Here is a 20,253-nt window from a genome sequence, read left to right as displayed (position 1 = left end):
GCGGAGAGGCTTACAGTCAGCTGTCACTTCACTTCCTCCCCTCCACCCCGCCGTCCACACACACACCCTTGCTTGGCGCTGGAGATAAGATCTCTCCCTCTGAAGATTCTGAGTCCTTCTAGCCTTATCTTGCCTCCATCTCAGTCCTACACTCAGAATTTGACTCATTCCTGGAGCCCAAAAACCATGCATTCATTCAACAAAGATTGAATGAGCACCTTCTATGTACCAACACTGTTCTAGGCACTGGAACACTGCAGTGAACAAAGGAGGCAACATTCCTTGCCCTCAACAGGATTTCATCACTTTCATGGGTTCCAGAGGCCATGTGTGAGCCAGTGTAACTGTGTGTGAATGTAGCAGTGTCTATGCCTAGGAATGAATGACCCTTGACCCCAGGATATCCACTCCCCCACCCATACCCTGAGACCATGTGTTTGTGAGGGTGGACAGGCACAGGCCTGCATGTATGAGTGAGTGAGGTTGACACACTGCTAGGCTATGGGAGCAGGTGCTCAGTGGGTACAAGTTACCTCTTGAGGGGGCTGAACGCGACGCCAGAAAGCTCCACATCAGGCTTGTCCTCCAGCTCCAGCTCCAGCTTGTTGTCCTCATCGCCCTGCGGCCCAATGCCACTGCCCACTGCTCCAGCCGGGCCTCCCCAGGCCTCACAGGAAAGGCCGTCAAGGAACATGTCTTGGACTTACCACCCATCTCTGGGCACCCATCTCTGACTTCCCTGACTCTAGGACCCACCCCTGCCCCTTGGTCTGACCCCTAACCTGGGAAACCTCTAGTTCCAGAATTGACCCCTGATTCTAGGACTGAGTTCTCACCCTGGAATTGGTCCAGTACTGATCCCAGACCCAGGGACTGACCCCACATCATTGGCTCCCAATCCCAAGACTGACCCTGTAATCCCAGGTCATCCCCACATACTCACTCCAGCTCCTGGAAGCCCACATTGGGAATGATCAGCTCTGAGCTGGGAGAAGGAGAAATGACAGGAGAGGGCCATGCCTGACTACAGAGCTACAACCTGGGCAGCACGGGTCCAAGGGTCACCATATCCAGCAGATCCACAGTGGAATTGGGTACCACTTCTCTCTTACCAAGGCCTGCCTGGGCCTTGGTTAGGTGGGTGGGAGGGTTACCTGTCCTGAATGGGTGCTCCAAAGTCCTCTTCTGCCCAGGCTCCAGTTTCACCCTCTGGGGGCTGGTACTTCAGGTCAAGTTCCACCTGGACCTAAAACCAGATACACAGTAGGCCTTGGACCCCTCAAACTACCCTGATGCTAAGAAAAGCCCAAAGACAATGCCTTTTATTCCACCTATAAACAGAGACCCTCCTGGCCTGCATCTCTGATGACTTGTGGTTCCTCTATGATCATTAATAATAGTGAGTACTCATAAGCTATCAAGGGTTTCCCTGGTGGCGCAGTGGTTGAGACTTTGCCTGCTGATGCAGGGGACACGGGTTCGTGCCCCGGTCCGGGAAGATCCCACGTGCCGCGAAGCGGCTGGGCCCGTGAGCCATGGCCGCTGAGCCTGCGTGTCTGGAGCCTGTGCTCCGCAACGGGAGAGGCCCACGTACCACACACACAAAAAAACAAAAAACATAAGCTATCAAGAGCTTACCTGATGCAAGTAACCTCTTTAAGGGGGCCAACACAATTCCAAAATTCTCTCATCGCTCTTGGAAATCCATTAGTGTGGCCTTCACAGCTCTGCGTGATCTGGCCCCTGCCAACATTTCCAGTCCCATCCCTTATGGGGTCTGCTCCTGCCCTGCACCCTGGTTATGCTCTCTCAGGGCGCTGGGCTTTTGCATATGCTGGTTCTTCCGCCTGCAACATTCTCTCCTCCCACTTATTTATCACCTATCGTATCCTTCAATTCCAAGCTCAAACATTACTTCCTCAGGGAACCTTTTCTGAACTCCAAATAGGTCACAGCCCTCTGTTATACATTCTCCCAGCCCACTACCAGCTCTTTTGTAACACCAATCGGTGTCAATTTTACATTTATTTGTGTGAATATTTGTTTAATGTTTGCCTCTCTCTTCAGATACGGAGCTCTAAGAGGGCAAGTCCTTATGTGGTTTTGTTCACCACTCAGTCGTCATTGCTCAGCACTGCACTTGGCTTATACTCAGAGCTCAGCGAATGACAAAAGACTGAATGAAAAGCTGGACATTTTGTACAACTCCACATAAGGTAAGTGAGGAAACAACCTAGAGAAGCTGAATAACTTGTCCAAGTTCTCAGCTGGGAAGTGGTGGACTTGAGATTTGAACCCAGGTTCATTTCTACCAGGCTGTACTGCCCCTCCATGAAACACCAGGAAAATCCAGCCAGGTTCATCTTCGTCCCCTACAGGAGCTGCGCCCGGTACGGGGTCAGGGAGCAGCACGGAGCTCCTTATCTTCCCTTGCCACACAACTCTGGCCCTCAGAGCTGAACCTGAATCTTGGCCTGGGGGCTGTAATGAAAGGCGCCCTGGCTCAGGGGCCTTGTTACCACTCCTGTCTGGGTCTGGGTTTTCCCCCCGGAGAAACGGAACCCTCTATCTAGAGGGACTCTCAGGCTTGGGGGTGGCAGGCTGGGGGCTGACGGAACTCACTGGGGACACGCGCAGATTCTCATCCACTAGGGCCTCCTGCAGCACCAAATGCCCTGCAGTCTGTAGCTGCTGCAGGGATATCACCAGCGTCCCCAGAGACCTGGGGGTGTGGCATGAAGCAGAAGAATGACCCAGGAGAATGGTCGCAAGCCACCCTCTCCCCCTACTTGCATCCTTGGCTCCCCAGGCCTGCTCACCTGGGGCTGAACACATGGCTGCAGCTGACCACCTGTACAGACAGTCACTCCCCAGCCAGTGGAGCCTCATAGTGTGGCCAACGGAACAGCTGGGAATTGGAGGAACCTTGTGACACCCAGTGCTGGGCTGACACTGACCCCTAATCCAGAGTCTGAAATAGGAGCCAACCCTAAAAACTGAGAGCTAACTCTATGACTGATCTCCTAAACCTGGAACCAACCCTCCCAAACTAGGGCTGATCTGGGGCTAACTACCAATCAAGAACTAATCCCCCCCAGTCTTGATTCTGACTTGCCCAAACTGAGTCTAACCTCTTTAGCCAGAAATCAACCCCACCTCCTGAGACTATACCTCCCAAAGCCAGGAATAAACCTCCCAAACCAAGGATGGACTCATATGGGGCACAGATCAGCCTCTCCCCATCCAGAATCCAACCCCACTGACCTCACTGATATCTGCTTCTTGACCACAGTGAATTCTCCTTGTTTTCCGGATGAAACCTGCTCAGAATTGAATCTAGTCATTTATCAGCTCCTCCCCACGCACACAAAAAAATCATCCCTCCATTCACTCTTGGCCCAGGGTCTAATCCCCCTGGACTCACCCTTAAAGAGACATAGAAGATAGGGAGGGAGGGAAGCAGAGAGTTGGAGACATTGGACTTGGGGAGAAAGGGGACAGGCTGTAGAGATGCCTAGGGATGGGGTGGGGGGCCTGGGGAATGGAGGAACTGGAGCTCTCCAGTTCCAAAAATTCTCAGAGCACCCCTGCAAACCTCACCTCGAAAGCTGAGCCTCACCTGTAGGTCATGGGTGCCCGGCAGCCCTGTCAGTCACCGCACACACACGGTCAGAGCCATTGTCCCAGGGCCAATGGCTCTGCCTCTGCCTGCTTGCCCTCCTGCCCACCTGCCCACCCACCTGAATCGCCTCTGACTCACTGGACTCACCCAGCAGGTTCAGCAATCCCTGCCCTTTAGTCAAACACAAAATCAGCAGGCCTGGGGGTCACGGGTAGGGAGGAAGTGGGAAGACAGAGAGATAGGGGTAAGGTCCCTGTGGTCAGTTCAGTCCTCCCTGCCTGCACCAGCTTCAGCCTCCTTCCTGCCTCCTTGTAGGGTGGGAGCTGCGACAGGGTGGGGATGGAGGCAAGGGGAGAGGGCCAGACCCCAGGCTGGTCTCTGCTAGCCTGTGAGGACTCAAGGACATGGGACCTCATGTTGTTCCTTGTTCACTTCACTGTCCTCAATGCCCAGCTCAGGGTCTGGCACATTGCAAACCCTCAAAACACGGCCCGAATGGATGTATTAATAAATGAATCCCCTAGCTCCCAGCATTAGCATGGAGGCACTCAACACATTTATTGAATTAATGAGTGACTGAATGTGTGTCCCTAGCTTGTACATAGCAGGTGTTCAAAACACTTCTTAACCAAAAGCTAGAGGTCCTTCACTTGGGGTTTACTGGTGGTTTACTGGTGAGTACTGAACTCCAGGGCAGGATTTTGGAATTCTAATCTTTGGTCTCAGGAAAATCCTTTCCGCTCTCTGGACCTATTTGCCTAGCTGTGTAATATGCACAGGATGAACTGCACTGCTTTTCAAAGTATGGTCCCTAATCAGGATCACACATGTGGTTGTTAAAAATGCACATTTTGGGCTTCCCTGGTGGCACAATGGTTAAGAATCCGCCTGCCAATGCAGGGGACGTGGGTTCCAGCCCTGGTCTGGGAAGATCCCACATGCCGCAGAGCAACTAAGCCCGTGCGCCACAACTACTGAACCTGTGCTCTAGAGCCCGTGAGCCACAACTACTGAGCCCACATGCCACAACTAATGAAGCCCGCGCGCCTAGAGCTCGTGCTCCGCAACGAGAGAAGCCACCACAATGAGAGGCCTGCGCACCGCAATGAAGAGTAGCCCCCGCTCGCTGCAACTAGAAAAAAGAAAGCCCGCGTGCAGCAACAAAGACCCAACGCAGCCAAAAATAAATAATTAATTTTTTAAAAAAATGCACATTCTGGGACTTCCCTGGTGGTCCAGTGGTAAAGAATCCACCTTACAATGCAGGGGACGTGGGTTCGATGCCTGGTCGGGGAACTAAGATCCCACATGCCTCCGGGCAATTAAGCCCACATGCCACAGCTACTGAGCTCGCGAGCCTCAACTAGAGAAGAGAAAACCCTTGTACCACAACTAGAGGGGAGCCCGCGCACCGCAAGGAAGAGCCTGTATGCCACAACTGAGACCTGACACATCCAAAAATAAATAAAATATATAAATAATAAATAAATCTTTAAAAAAATATACATGAAAATTCCTGCGCCCACTCTAGAAATGCTAAAGTAATATCTCAAGGTGTGCCTGGGAACCTGAATTTCTATAAGCTGCACTGGTACTATCCTGTTACACAGCAGGAGTTTGGGAACATCTGGTCGCTTGGCTGTGACCATGTGTGATTCCTCATTCCCTTCTAGGTGACTCAGATGATCTGAGTGTGGGTATGGAGATTGGTGGGTACTGAATTCTCACCCCACAGACCCCTGGTGAATATGGGTCTGGGAGAGGAACCCACAGATCCCTGAGGTCAGAGTTCTCTGGCCTAATGACTAGGATGAGAGGAGGGGCCTGAAGGGTTGTAGAGCAAAAGAGACTAAGAAACTAAAAAGACTTTATTGAGAAGTGCTGTGGGTGATCCCTTGCTCCTTAACATTTATTCATTCACAGATATTTGAGCACCTACTACATGCTAGGCCTATCTAGGCACTGGAGGATACAGTAGTGAACAAAACAAAAATCCCTGCCTTCATAAAGTTTACTGCTGTACTGGGAGTAACAGGTTATGGAAAGAGAGGAAGAAAGGAAAGAAAGAAAGAAAGAAAGAAAGAAAGAAAGAAAGAAAGAAAGAAAGAAAGAAAGAAAGAAAGAAGGAAAGGAAGGAAGGAAGGAAGGAAGGAAGGGAGGAAGGGAAGGAAGGAAGGAAGGGAAGGAAGGAAGGAAGGAAGGAAGGAAGGAAGGGAAGGAAGGAAGGAAGGAAGGAAGGAAGAAAGAAAGAAAGAGAAAGAAAAAGAAAACACATAGCATGTCAGTAATAAGTGCTAAGGAGAAAAACAAAGCAGGAAGGGGGACAGAAATTCTTTTACGCAGAGTGCAGTTTTGGACGGGGTGTTCTGGGAAGTGCTGTGATGTCACTGCTTGCTTTAACCTGGGAAAGAATAAGAGAGACTGCCAAGGCTCCCCAGTGACGTCACGACTAGCTCTGTGACTCCACACCAGAGCGTTCGGCGGAGACCCTGGTCTCCTCTATGAAGTCAGCAGCCAGGCCCAGATATAGGGGAGAGGGTTGGGTCAGGCCGCCGGGCACGCTGGCTGCACGCAGAGTCCTTGGGGTACCGGCGGCGCGCACCTGCTGAGGGAGGGCCGAGGGCCTTGGCGGCTCAGGCGGTGATTCTGGCGTCCGTGAGGGGGGCAGCCCGGGGTCAGGATGCAGCGAAGACCCCGCCCGGGCTCTGCCGCGTTCCCGCACAAGCACACGCCCAACTTCTACAGCGACAACAGCAACAGCTCTATGAGCATCACCTCGGGGGAAAGCTGCGGGCACCGGTCAGCTGGGCCGGAGCCCGGGGAGCCCGAGGGCAGAAGAGGCCGGGGCTCTAGCTGCGGTGAGCCCGCCATGAGCGCTGGAGTGCCCGGAAGAACCACAAAGGCTGAAAGCTCTCGGCTGAAGCCGGCGCCTCGGAGCCACAGTGGGCCGACCGCCTCTGGCGCGGCAACCGTGAGGGGCGGGGCCTCGGGTGCGGGCGGGGTCGAAACCGGGGGAGAGGAGGGGCCTAAGGGGTGGGGCTTGGCGCGGAAGCGGGATAAAACTATCTGGGCGCCTCCTAAGGGGCGGGACCTGTAGGGTGAAAACAGGAGGTACTAGATAAGATGCCCCAAAGGGGGGCCTCGGTGTGGTGGACTGTCCTGGGGTGGGGCGGGGAAAGTTCCTGTGATTGGGCACCACTGAGGAGGCGCGGCCTCGGTGTTAGCATGAGTTGGCTACCAGGGAAATGGGGCCGTATCAAGACCTAAGGCTGGGGGCGGGGCCACCGTTTGGGAGGTGGGACCACGTCTAGACCGAGCTTTCTGGGCGCGGGGGCGTCAGAGTGCTGCGAGAGACCCGGGATGGGGCTGCATTGGGACCAAAGCCCCTGAGGCTGCTCTGCTTCTGGGCTGGGGAACCTGCGACCAGGTGCCGGGGAAACAGCGGGCCTGCGGTGCGCAAGGCCTCAATGGAGCCCCTTGGGCTCCCGCAGAACCGGCTGGCTCTCCCGGTGTCCCTGAGGAGCAGCTCGACCTCTCGACTCTGGATCCGAGGCAGGAGATACCTCCCCCGCGAGTGTCCAAGAGCTTCCTGAGTACGGGCCAGGCCAGCCCAGATCCCCTCTGACCCTCTGGCCCCCCACTCCGAATTCCGTTTCTCACCTCTGGGGCCCTGGTTTCAGTTCTGAGCCCCCAGCCCGTGTCTGATTCTCCAGCTCTTTCTCTGAGCCCGATCCATCTTCCCTGAGAATGAGAATCCAAATCATTCTCCTCGCCCGCATCTAATTCTCCTAGCCCACACCGCTGTTCCTGAGTCCCTATCCCCGAGCCCCCTTCCTAAGCCCCTTCTGAACCTCGAACACCACGCTCTGTGAGCCCCTCACCTCTCCCCCTCCCTAATCCTAGTCCCTTCTCTGAGCCCCCTCTCTTCTCCTCAGGCCCACTCTTCCAGGTGCTGAGCGTGTTGTTATCCCTGGTAGGAGGTGTGCTGGTCAGTGTGTACAGGTCAGAGGGAGGGAAAGGGGAGCCCCAGGGGCTGCTCCTTGAGGGGGTGGGGAGCAGGGCCAGACCCGGCTGCGGCTTGAGCCGATTCACACCTGTGTTCACAGGAGCTGGGTCTAGGACACTGGGGTGGGGTCCGTGGGGTTCGCTAGGGTATCGGGGCCTCAGCCTCCCTCCGGTTCTTTAGGGAGGTTTGTTCCGTCCGCTTCCTGCTCACGGCTGTGTCACTGCTGAGCCTCTTTCTGGCAGGTGAGAGGGCGGTGAATTCCCTAGGCCCTAGCCCTGGCTGCTTTGGAGGCAAATGTGGTACATTTTCTCCTGTACCCTTCAGCCCACTCAGTCTCTTCAGAGGCTCACAGCTCCTCACAGTCCCCTTCAGAGCCTTCTAGTCCCCCCCTCAGACTCAGCCCCTTCAAGCCTCTTCTCTCCCCACTGTCCCCTTTATGCCAGGGAAACCCTCTCCCTTCTCTTCCCCTGAGACCAGCCCCCTCTTTCTCCAGCACTCTGGTGGGGACTCCGGTACCTGGCCCCTCCTTTGGAGAATGTGAGTCGGGGAGACTGTCCCGGGGTGGGTGGTTGGCAGGCTGTGAACCTGCAGGTTGTGTGGAGTCCCCTGGGCCGCTGGGAGCAGGGCAGTGCTGGAAGCTATAACCCTAAGGAAAGGCTGGATATAAACAGGAGATTTCTGAAGGATTGTGCCCAGAGGTGCTTGAGGGTCTGTCTCTGAGAGGTCCTGGAAGGGCAGGGCAGGGGGGCAGGGGTTGGCAGTCCTCAGAAGCAAGGCCCTTTGAGTCTGGCCTCCCACACTGAGGTGGGAACAGAGGTGGGTGGGAGCTCAGCAGCACTGTATTTTGTCCCTCCCTCCTCCCTCCAACAGGAACCTAAGGAGATACTGACTCTAAGGTGAGAGAGAGCACCTGGGGTGGGGAGTTGGGGGCCTCAAAGGTGCTGAAGTGTCCAGGGGGACAGGGAGCCAACTGCACCGTGCCAACCTTCTGTCTGCAGCGAATACCACGAGCGCGTGCGCTCCCAGGAGCAGCAGCTGCAGCAGCTCCGGGCTGAGCTGGTTAAACTCCACAAGGAGGTGTCCAGTGTTCGCGCAGCCAACAGCGAGGTGAGCCCCGCAGACTCATCCTGTTCTCAGAACCAGGTCCAGGAGCTCGGGCCCCAGGAGCCTGGCCCCGTGGCTCTGCCCATTGCACAGTCCCGGCCCACCTTGCAGCTCTGCTCCCTGAGTCCTGAGCCTTAAGGCCCTGCCTAGAGCCCCGCCTTTGGAATTTCTCCCGGGGCCCACAAAGTCTATCCCCAGAGAACTCTGCCCCACTATAAAAGCTGCCCGCAAGCCCCGCCCCTTCAGGCCCCGCCCTCTCTCTTTTCAGAGAGTGGCCAAACTGGTATTCCAGAGGCTGAGTGAGGACTTTGTGCGGAAACCCGACTATGCGCTGAGCTCTGTGGGTAAGACTCAGAGACACAGGCAGAACTATGCACATGAGCGGCTCTAGGAGACCAACCTCAAACAGACCCTGCCCCAGCTGTCAGTCAGGCCTAGGAGCCCCTGAGTGGTTGCTTCTCCCTGCTCCAGGAGCCTCCATCGACCTAGAGAAGACGTCCCCCGACTACGAGGATGCGAACACTGCCTACTTCTGGAATCGCTTCAGCTTCTGGAACTATGCGCGACCGCCCACGGTTATCCTGGAGGTGGGCCTGGAACCTAGATCCCTGAACGGGACCTGGGGCGGGACTCTGGGAAAAGGACCCCCGCAGCTCCCCTGGGGTGGGACCTGACTGAACTGAGGGCGTGGCGCCAGGCGGAGCCCTGCTGGGCAGAAGTCCTGGAGGCAGGGCCTGGCTTGTTTGGGGTGAGGCTCTGGGTGAGGCCGAGACGTGATACTGAAGAGACCTGGCCCTACTAGGTACTGGGGCCCTGGGCAGACACCGGGCTGGGGTTGGAGGACTGGGCGGGGCCCATGATGGGGTCAACCTGTCCTGTGGTTCTGATGGGCTGTGTGTCTGTCTGCCCGCCTGCAGCCAGATGTGTTCCCTGGGAATTGCTGGGCTTTTGAGGGCGACCAGGGCCAGGTGGTGATCCAGTTGCCGGGTCGTGTGCAGCTGAGCGACATCACTCTGCAGCATCCACCGCCCAGCGTGGCACACACCCGGGGAGCCAAGAGCGCCCCGCGTGACTTCGCAGTCTATGTAAGTGGGGCTGAGGCCAAGGAGGTGGGGGATTTTTGCCTAGAGAGCACAAGGCAGTCATGAAAACTGAGACTACTGAGTCTTTGCTCGCTCATCCATAAAATGGAGATACTACCACTTGCCTCTCAAGGCTGCTGCAGGTTATAATTATAACCATATTCAAATATTAGTTATGGTTTATTGAGTGCTTACTCTGTGCAGAGTACTTTACATGGATTATATATCCTTGCATCCACACAACAACCTATGAAGTGCAAGTGGTCGAACTAAAATTTGCAACTTGATTTCTTTGAGCCCACATTCCACACTATACTATCCTAACACCAAAAAATAAATGAGAATATGCATACAGATACTGAACAGAGTTGGTGCTAAACAGTTACTCTCCCTCCTCCACCTGTGCCTCACTGTTCCTCCACTCATTCTTCACTTACTAGGGCCTCCAGGTTGATGATGAGACTGAAGTTTTCTTGGGGAAATTCACCTTCGATGTGGAGAAATCTGAGATTCAGACTTTCCACCTAGAGGTATGTTTGTCTCACAGTGAAGGAATATTGGGGAGGAAGGCAGTCCTTGGGAGACCAGGCCTTGGCATGATCCATTTGTCTCCCCAGAATGACCCCCCAGCTGCCTTTCCCAAGGTGAAGATCCAGATTCTAAGCAACTGGGGCCACCCCCATTTCACATGCTTGTATCGAGTCCGAGCCCATGGCATTCAAACCTCAGAGGGGGCAGGGGACAGTGCCACAGGGGGGGCCCATTAAACATGCTGATTGTTGGAGTAGAGTGGAGGTCTATGCTGAAAGAAGCTGGATCAGTGCTGGGAGGGCTATTGCGGGAAGAAGGGTGTGTGGCGCTCTAGTTGCCTTTGGCATATAAACATGGTTGGGGGGTCTACCGAAACGCCCTCTTTGAGGGCGCAGCAGTAGATGATGTTTATGGAGTGTTTACCATGTGCACAAGACAGTACTCTGGACGTTATATGCCTTACCCTAACTAATCTTCACAGCCACAGAGGCGGAAGCCACTCAGGTCAGGAAAGTTGCTCAAGGTCACACAGCTAACGAAGAGCTCAAACACAGCAGGACCCCAAGCCTACCACCCTCTTGCAGAGCTGCCAGTCAGCATGAAGCCATGCTTGTGCACCTCAATTCTCACCCCAACTCTTGCTAGGTGCAGGTGGAGGAGGAACTACCCCTTCAGGTAAAAACTAGGGAGACTTGAGAACCTCTAGGAAGCATCTGAGTCAGAGTTGATGCAGGCCTGGTCGCCTTTACTCAGGTTGTCTTTACTGGGACCTGAGTGCACGACTATGCTAGGCACAGTACAGGTGGTCTAGTATTTACCAGTCCCTGCCCTCAAGGACCCTGATAGGGGAGAGACGATGCTCCAGAAAAATGGGAGAATTCATTGATCCAAGAACTCTTCACTCTAAGGGTCAAAAGTAGAATGGGAGGGAAAAAGAGGGAGGAGACGGACATTAAAGGGTTAATGAGTTCTGCCCAGGCCAAGAGGAGAAAAGGAAAACAAGTGTGAACAAAGAAACATGCAACATCTTGACTATTAGGATCCTTTGTAGTGTGTTCATGTTTTGGAAGAATATATAGACTATTAACAGTGGTTACACCTCTAGAAAGTAGAATGCATGAGTATGTGGGGGGAGTGGAACATGCATCCATCTGTTTAAATTTTGGGGTTATTACTCTTAAAGCCTAAGGTTTACTAACTAATGAACTAATACAGCTTTTCTAGAGGGCAACTTCATAGTAAGTACCAAAAGCCTTAAATTTTTTTTGCAGTACGCAGGCCTCTCACTGCTGTGGCCTCTCCCGTTGCGGAGCACAGGCTCTGGATGCGCAGGCTCAGCAGCCATGGCTCACGGGCCCAGCCGCTCCGCAGCATGTGGGATCTTCCCAGACCGGGGCACGAACCTGTGTCCCCTGCATCGGCAGGCGGACTCTCAACCACTGCGCCAGCAGGGAAGCCCCAAGCCTTAAATTTTTTTATACTTTTTAATCACTGCAATTCCACTTCTAAGCATGGATCCAAAGGATACCTAGGTATAATCTAAGTTAATACTTTAAGGATGCCCATCCTACTGTTGTTCATGAAGGAAAAAACTGGAAATAGTATCTAAGAAGACAAAGTACACTACAAAAATAATATGGAGACAATAGAAATGGTAATATAAGGGAATGTTTAATGTCATGAAAAGTAAATAATGATATATGGATAATTTCTTAAAAAGCAAGCTAGGTTGGTATACATAAAAATTTTTAATTTCCATATCCGAAGAGTTACATAGACCAAAAGATACTATAACTGAAAAGACAATAGCCTTGGAGGAAATATTTTCAACATGTATTAATAACTGAATAACTGTAACAGAATAAGGGCTATAAGGACAACAACAATCTATAAAAAGGCTGTTCAGAAGAAATACAATCGACAAATAAACATATAAAATGATACCTAGCCTTCATAAATAAATTCAAACTAAAAATGAGATTTTTTTTGCCTGTCAGATTAACAAAATGGGTAAAAAATTGTTATGAAAGGCAATTTATAATATCTTAAAATGTTAAATATTCTTATCTTTTGAGCATTTTCACTTGTAGGAATAAATCCTTCAGAAACATTCCTGTAAATGCACAGATAAATGTAGAAGGATATTCCTTACAGCACTGTTTGTTATAACAGAAGAAAACTAGAAGGGACCCAAATCTTGATAAATTAGGGATTGGCTAAATAAGCTATAGTACACTCATACACAGAGTAATACACAAGCATTAGAAAAAATGAGGCCAGCAGTAAGTTCTAATGGATAAAATACCCAAAATATAATAAAAACAAAGTGCAAACAGTATAATATCTATTTAGGGAAAAATCTGTCAGACCTAGAAAATACACCCTGCTCCATAATCTATTTTATACAATATTTATATTTGAAATAATTTTGTACTAACTAGCACACATTTTAAAAACATTTAAAGCATACTAAAATAGTATGTATGGTATGATTCCAATTTTGTAAAACAAAAAAACATGTATCACTAAAAATATGCATAAAGTATTAAAAAATATGCACCAAATATTTTATTGGGACATAGGAGTTTGGGTGATATTTATTTTTTCCTAAAATGAATATACATATTTATTTTCTAGTAAGAAAAAAATTAGCTATTAAAAAATTTATGCTTATAGCCCATTTTTAGGACTAGAACCACCACCGCTCCATCCCTCCAGGAAGTCTAGCATAGCTCCTGCTCCATCTTAAAACTCACCCCTCCCCTAGCACTTTCCACCTTGTCTGTGTTCACAGCTCAGCTCCGCTCTGAGGCAGAGCAGGCTAGGTGTTTGGCTTACATTCAGTCTTTGCATTTTCAAAAACAGAGTCAGTGTCTCTAGATATGTGACCAGGAATACCCAATTTCTTTGAGTGGGGCTATTATATCAGATGAATCCTTCACTCAACAATCTCTAAGGTCAACAAATAAGCTCAGAGAGGAGAAGTAAATGTGGCTAATAGCAGACTCCCACCCAGAAACACAGAGTGGTAGCAAAGTGTGGTCTTCATTGATCTTTATTGAATGAGAGGCTCCAGGGACAAGCAGGTGAGATCAAGAGTGGCTATAGCAAGTATAAAAGTAAGCATAAAAGTATAAAACATATAAAAGTATAAAACAGGGTTGGGGGACCTTAGGAACACAGGACTGAGGACTGGCCACAGTCTACCCCTCCAAGGGAATCTAGGCCTGAGGGACCTGTGCAGGGCCCTTGGCTGCAGGTGGAAGTGCTTTGAGTGGGGCCCAACCTTGGGCCTTGAAGTAGGAGACCAGTTGCGTGGGTACTTCTGCAAGTACAGTCTGCGCCAGTGCCTCTCGAGGGGCCTGCCAAGGAGAAGAGGGGCAGGTTCAGTGATGACCCATGACAGCTTCCCCAGGTCTACATTTCATACCCCAGAAAGGATACAAAATCCAACACCCAACCCTGCCCCAGGCTCAGATGAAAGGGTAAGTATCCCCACTCACATCAGGGAGAGGTGGAAGACTAAACTCCACCTCTCGGTGGACAAACTCCACCGAGCTTGTCCCTACTCACATTCTGGAAGCGGCGGTAGGGCACAAACTGCACTATGTCACGAGCAGCTGCCTCCCCGGAGCGTGTACGCAGGGGTCCACCATCAGCATCCAGCTGCTCCATGGCCTCGAAGTCAGCGCCACCCACACCCACGATGATCACTGACATGGGCAGGAAGGAGGCACGAACCACAGCCTCACGTGTGGCCTCCACATCTGTCACAGCACCATCGGTCAGCAGCAACAGCACGAAGTATTGCTAAGGGCAAGTTCGTTCATATACTGAGGCAGACCCTCTAAACATTCCAGCCACATATTCCCACACTGACAAGAAGCCTCCTGTTACAAGGGAGGCCCTGACCAAGTCCCCTCTCCCCACCCACTACCTCCCATGACCCTCACCGAGGCCGTCCTCTGATGTGCAGCCTGGGCTGCAAACCTAGCCACATGGTTGATGATGGGTGCAAAGTTGGTGGGGCCATAGAGCCGAACTTGGGGCAGGGCCTGGCGGTAAGCATCCACAATGCCCTGGATGCCTAGAGAAGAAAGGCAAAGAATACTGTAAAATACTGGGCCTGTCAGGGTTCAGCTAGTCCTGACATCACTCTATACTGGCCAAGGAGATTTAGGAACCTGGGTGCATTTCATTCAATTATCCCTGTAACCCACAGTTCTACCCACATCATCCCATATCATTGGGTAGAACATCAGTTCTACCCAATCATCCCTGTAACCCACAGTAAACCCAGATTAGGGGGAATCCCCTGAACAAATCTAGGAGTGCTGAGAGCATCAGATTATAACCCACTTAATAAAATAATGAATTATAACCCATTTAATAACATAAGAATCCACAGAGATATTAAATAATGGGAGAGAAGAAAACGTTCTTCCTTAATAAATGTAGAAGGAGAAATTATAGAATCATTTGACAATCAGAGATAACTGATTCAGGCAAGGATCATCAATGGATTCTAAAACTAGAGGGTAAAAACTGATGAGTGATTGGATATTTATACAGCCTCAAAGTATCCTCCCAAAGGATACTTATTAATTAAAAGGGAAAAAAAACAGACTCACACACCTATGGTCAATTACCTTTGATAAAGGAGGCAAGAATATACAATGGAGAAAAGACAGTCTCTTCAGTAAGTGCTGTTGGGAAAGCTGGACGGCCGCGTGCAAACCAGTGAAGTTAGAACACTCCCTCACACCATACACAAAAATAAACTCAAAATGGCTAAAGACTTAAATATAAGACAGGACACCATAAAACTCCTAAAAGAGAACATAGGCAAAACATCCTCTGACATAAATTGTACCAATGTTTTCTTAGGTCGGTCTCCCAAGGAAATAGAAATAAAAGCAAAAATAAACAAATGGGACCTAATCAAACTTACAAGCTTCTGTACAGCAAAGGAAACCGTAAACAAAATGAAAAGACAACCTACAGACTGCGAGAAAATATTTGGAAATGATACGACCGACAAGGGATTAATCTCTAAAATATACAAACAGCTCACACAACTCAGTAACAAAAAAAACAACCCAATCGAAAAATGGGCAAAAGACCTAAACAGACACTTCTTTAAAGAAGACATACAGGGACTTCTCTGGTGGCACAGTGGTTAAGAATCCGCCTACCGGGCTTCCCTGGTGGCGCAGTGGTTGAGAGTACCCCTGCCAACGCAGGGGACACGGGTTCGTGCCCCAGTCCGGGAAGATCGCACATGCCGCGGAGCGGCTGGGCCCGTGAGCTGTGGCCGCTGAGCCTGCGCTCCGCAACAGGAGAGGCCACAACAGTGAGAGGCCCACGTACCACAAAAAAAAAAAAAAAAAAAAAAAAAGAATCCGCCTACTTATGCAGGGGACACGGTTCAAGCCCTGGTCTGGGAAGATCCCACATGCCGTGAAGCAACTAAGCCCATGCACCACAACTACTGAGCCTGTGCTCTAGAGCCCACGAGCCACAACTAATGAAGCCTGCATGCCTAGAGCCCGTGCTCCACAACAATAGAAGCCACCGCAATGAGAAGCCCGTGCACCACAACGAAGAGTAGCCCCTGCTTGCCACAACTAGAGAAAGCCCACATGCAGCAATGAAGACCCAATGCAGCCAAAAATAGATACATTAAAAAAAAAAAGACATACAGATGGCCAATAGGCACATGAAAAGATGCTCAACATTGCTAATTATTAGAGAAATGCACGGAATTCTCTGGTGGTCCAGTGGTTAGGACTCTGTGCTTCCACTGCAGGGGGCATGGGTTTGATCCCTGGTCGGGGAACTAAGATCCCGCATGCCACGCGGCACGGCCAAAAAATAAAAATAAATTAATTAAAAATGATTAAAAATTAGAATTAAAAAAAAGACGTGACACATACACACACACACACACACACACACACACACACACACACACACGGTGGAATACTACTCAGCCATAAAAAGGAGTGAAATATTGCCATTTGCATCAACATGGATGGACCTAGAGATTATCACACTAAGTCAGTCAGAAAGAGAAAGACGAATACCATATAATACCACTCATATGTGGAATCTAAAATATGATACAGGGACTTCCCTGGTGGTACAGTGGTTAAGACTGAGCTCCCAATGCACGGGGCCCGGGTTCAATCCCTGGTCAGGGAACTAGATCCCACATGCATGCCGCAACTATGAGTTCACAGGCCACAACTAATGAGCCTGGTGGCCTCAATTAAGGAGCCCACGAGCTGCAACTAAGGAGCCCGCCTGCCGCAACTAAGACCCAGCGCAACCAAATAAATAAAAAGTGAAATATTTTAAAATATGATACAAATGAACTTGTGTACAAAACAGAAACAGACTCACAGACATAGAAAACAAATTTATGGTTAACAAAGGGGAAAGGGGATAGGGGAGGGATCAATTAGGAGTTTGGGATTAGCCAATACAAATTACTATACATAAAATAGATAAACAACAAGGTCCTACTGTGTAACACAGGGAACTATATTCAATATCCTGTAATAAGCCATAATGGAAAAGAATATGAGAAAGATATATATGTGTGTGTGTGTATATAAACTGTATTTATATATATAAACTGAATCACTTTGCTGTACACTGGAAACTAACACAACATTGTAAATCAACTATACTTCATAAAAAGAATTTTTTTAAATTACATATAAAGAAAAAAACAGCAGTGGTTGAGAGTCCGCCTGCCGATGCAGGGGATACTGGTTCGTGCCCCGGTCCGGGAAGATCCCACATGCTGCGAAGCGGCTGCGCCCGTGAGCCATGGCCGCTGAGCCTGCGCGTCCGGAGCCTGTTGCTCCGCAATGGGAGAGGCCACAACAGTGAGAGGCCCGCGTACCGCAAAAAAAAAAAAAGAAAAAAACAGACTTGTATAGTAGAGAAACCTGGTAGACTCTACCTTAACCAAGTGATCGAAGTTAATATGACTTGTAAGAGGATAAATCAACATCATGTGCCTCCTGAATACACAGCATGGCCTCTGTGGTATTCCCGCCAAAAATGCATAATTTGAATCTAATTATGAGGAAATATCAGGTAAACCCAAACTGAAGGACATTCTACAAATGATCTGGCCTTTAACCTTAAAAAATGTCAATATCATGAAAGACATGAAGAACTCTGGAAGACAACTGAATGAAACGTGTGATCCAAGATTTTCTTTTGCTATAGAAGAGGACAACTGGAAAATTTTGAATAAATTTTATAGATTGAGTGATAGTATTGTATTGATGTTAATTTCCTGATTTTGAGAATTGCACTGTGGTTATGTAAGAGAATGTCTTTGATTTTAGGGAACACTGAAGTATTCAGGGATAAAGGGCCATGCAAATGATGATGAGTGTAAAGTTGATGGGGCCATGGAGGCAAACTTGGGGCAGGGATTATTCACCACAGTTCTCAAACATTTCTGGAAAAAAAATGTATATATATAGAGAGAGAGAGAGAGGAGGAAGAGAGAAAATCTGAGTGAGAGAATGACACAGCAAATGTGGTAAAATGTCCATGTCTGAGGAATCTGGATGAAGGTAAACAACAGCCCCTGTGACCCAGGCCCTGACCCCGGATCCCCAGTGACCTGAATCCCTGTAATTATTCTTGCAACTTTTCTCTAAGTCTGAATCCATGTCAAAAATAAAAACCCAGGTCAGATCAGGTCAGGTCAAGTTTTCCACTTCAGCTTGTTGCTCTTGTGTGGGTGCTAGGGAAACACTGAGTTTGGCCCTCTCTAGACAAAAGACTGTGGGGCAAAAAGTACCATGAATAGAGCTGCAGGGAGGCACCAAGGCTTCCACTGATGCCCTGTGAGCTTCTAGGCAAAGATAATAATGATAATATAATAGCTCTCATAGTTTAGAGAACACTTAGTATATGCCAGGCTTACTGCTTCAAACTTTATATGCATCTTCTTAAATACTCAATATCCTATAATATTTAGTCTTATTATGAAGCCAAAGCACACAAAAGCTAAGCAACTGGCCCCAGGAGGCAAGTGGCAGGTGAGATTAGCAAGTGGCAGGATGAAGATTTGACTCCAGAGGCCTAGCTCTAAAATCCACTCCTCTGGCCAATGGAGTCAGGTGTCTATCTCCCCACCCCCATTCTCCCTTGCCTCTCTAGATATGGACAGATATACCTTACGCTGGAGGATCGGGGACTTACCTGCACAGTAGGGGTTATTAGGGTTGAAGTTCAAGGCAAATTCATGGGAGACCTGAGGGCAAGAAAAAAATGAGGTTCTTTCCCCATGACCACTTTTGTGCTAAGAAAAAGGGCATTATGGTACATACCAAGCAACATACAGGAGGTATTTAGTCCTGAGCATTTGTTATATACATGCCTGTAAGGATACATCCCTGCAACTCCGGGATGCCAAGCAGCAAGTTTACCACATCCCCCAAAATCAGGACCCTGAAACTAAAAACAGGAGTAGGGGAGGGGAAAAAACACTCACCTGCCAGTCAGGGGGTACCTGGGCCCCAAATCCAAATGCTGGGAACAGCTTGTCCCTGTGGGAAGACAGTGAATGGGGGAAGAAGCAGTGAGAGGACCATGAGCCCAGAGGCTAAAGCATCTGCAGGACGGGCAAGAGACAAAGTTACTTACGAATCATAGTCCTGAACCACACTGCCCACACTCCACAGTGCTGTCAGGTACTCATTGACCCCTGTTGGGCTCAGGTAGTGCAGGGAATCAGGTGAGGAAGGGTCTCCATTGGAGCCCGTGAAGTCCACACCCACCTGGGAGAAGAAGAGGAGGGGAGCTGAAGGCCACCTTGCACCCTGGATCTGTTCTCCTGCCCCTGATGAAGCAACTTACAGTGAAGTTGATTTGACAGCCTCCCATCACATAGTCCAAGAATGAATATTCTGTTTCTACCTGTAGATGAAACCATGGTCATAGCTGGAGTGAAGGGGTTGGGGTCACGGAGCTTAGAAGCAGAGACTGGGTCACATGGGCTATTGTCTCACCTGACAAATCTTGACACAGATAGTTCCAGAGTTCTTGTAGCTTTTCTTTTTCTGCTGTTTCTCAAGGTGGATGCATTCAAACTCAGCCTGGTAAGGAAAGAAAAATTAGAGTAGGAAACTTCTAGAGCATTAGCTAGGATTGGAGCTGCCCTGCCCTCCCTCTCTTCCTGGAGCTGTAGTCCCTAGGCCCACCTCAATACCCCTGAGCCAGCACTCACTGGGACTGCTTGCAGCTGGGCCAAGCTGGTGTGGAAGGTACCAATGAGGTCATGTGAACCATCACTGTCATAATCTGAGCATCGCACCTAGGAGGGAAGGTGTGTGTGTGTGTGTATATAAAGACCAGGAGGCAAGTGGCAGGTGAGAATAAATCCCTCCCCAGGCTCTCTGCCCCTGCTCGGTCCACTCAGGAGGCAAGCTCCTCACCTGGATGGGTGTGTTGGGGTCTCCCCCACAGAAATGTTGAAGGGGAACAGAGAAGCGCTTCCAAGTAGGGTTCAGGTTGTTCTTGATGACCTGAAGGTGGAGGGCAAGGCCTCTAGTGAGCTCTGCGTTGGCATGTGGGGAGCTGCCATTCTTCTTACCCATATGCAGACTCTTTAGCCCTGTGCTCCAAACCCTGGTAATCACAAGCCCCAGGAGATTCTCTCCTACCCCATCATACCCAATCCCAGGGGTCTCACACCTCAGATCTGTATGCCAGGTGCCATTTCCCATCACCCTGATGGAAAAACTCCAAGAACGGATCCGATTTTCCCAGGAAGTCCTGTCAGTATCACAGAGACCGCAGTTTAGACTCAGGCACCTGACAACCACTATGAAAGACCTTCCCACCCTTCCCCTTCCAACACACCATCCCTGTCC

The 20,253-nt window shown here is 49.9% G+C and overlaps 2 protein-coding genes and 1 pseudogene across 10 annotated transcripts in view; 1 reads left to right on the top strand and 2 right to left on the bottom strand.

Annotated features, from left to right (window-relative positions):
- The window catches only part of LOC132438701 (fer-1-like protein 4), a 48,115-nt pseudogene extending 44,436 nt beyond the window's left edge, over positions 1–3,679 (bottom strand).
- Positions 3,680–6,302: 2,623 nt separating this feature from the next.
- On the top strand, positions 6,303–10,591 carry SPAG4 (sperm associated antigen 4). The gene is made up of 12 exons (XM_060032959.1): positions 6,303–6,715; positions 6,884–7,215; positions 7,558–7,624; positions 7,809–7,870; positions 8,122–8,165; positions 8,499–8,524; positions 8,627–8,735; positions 9,001–9,076; positions 9,204–9,319; positions 9,650–9,817; positions 10,255–10,344; positions 10,432–10,591. The coding sequence occupies exons 1-12, from the start codon at positions 6,303–6,305 to the stop codon at positions 10,579–10,581; spliced, it is 1,653 nt and encodes a 550-aa protein (XP_059888942.1). The 3' UTR covers positions 10,582–10,591.
- Positions 10,592–11,995: 1,404 nt separating this feature from the next.
- The window catches only part of LOC132437594 (RNA-binding protein 12), a 38,487-nt gene continuing 30,229 nt past the window's right edge, over positions 11,996–20,253 (bottom strand). For 6 of the 9 annotated variants that reach the window (XM_060030900.1, XM_060030901.1, XM_060030902.1 and 3 more), the window contains 11 exons: positions 20,075–20,155; positions 19,816–19,905; positions 19,608–19,694; positions 19,390–19,476; positions 19,238–19,297; positions 19,025–19,158; positions 18,873–18,927; positions 18,581–18,632; positions 14,299–14,432; positions 13,919–14,155; positions 11,996–13,707 (listed from right to left, as the gene is read on the bottom strand). In XM_060030900.1, the coding sequence (XP_059886883.1) occupies positions 13,567–13,707; positions 13,919–14,155; positions 14,299–14,432; positions 18,581–18,632; positions 18,873–18,927; positions 19,025–19,158; positions 19,238–19,297; positions 19,390–19,476; positions 19,608–19,694; positions 19,816–19,905; positions 20,075–20,155 (1,158 nt within the window). In that variant the 3' untranslated portion in view covers positions 11,996–13,566. The remainder of the gene's footprint in view (positions 13,708–13,918; positions 14,156–14,298; positions 14,433–18,580; positions 18,633–18,872; positions 18,928–19,024; positions 19,159–19,237; positions 19,298–19,389; positions 19,477–19,607; positions 19,695–19,815; positions 19,906–20,074; positions 20,156–20,253) is intronic. The other 3 variants (XM_060030906.1, XM_060030905.1, XM_060030907.1) reach the window with 3 other exon arrangements.

This window comes from Delphinus delphis, chromosome 15 (assembly GCF_949987515.2).
Source record: "Delphinus delphis chromosome 15, mDelDel1.2, whole genome shotgun sequence".
In the NCBI taxonomy this organism is placed as follows: domain Eukaryota; kingdom Metazoa; phylum Chordata; class Mammalia; order Artiodactyla; family Delphinidae; genus Delphinus; species Delphinus delphis.
The sequence above is the reverse complement of the archived record's forward strand: the minus strand, read 5'-3'. Positions and strand labels throughout refer to the sequence as shown.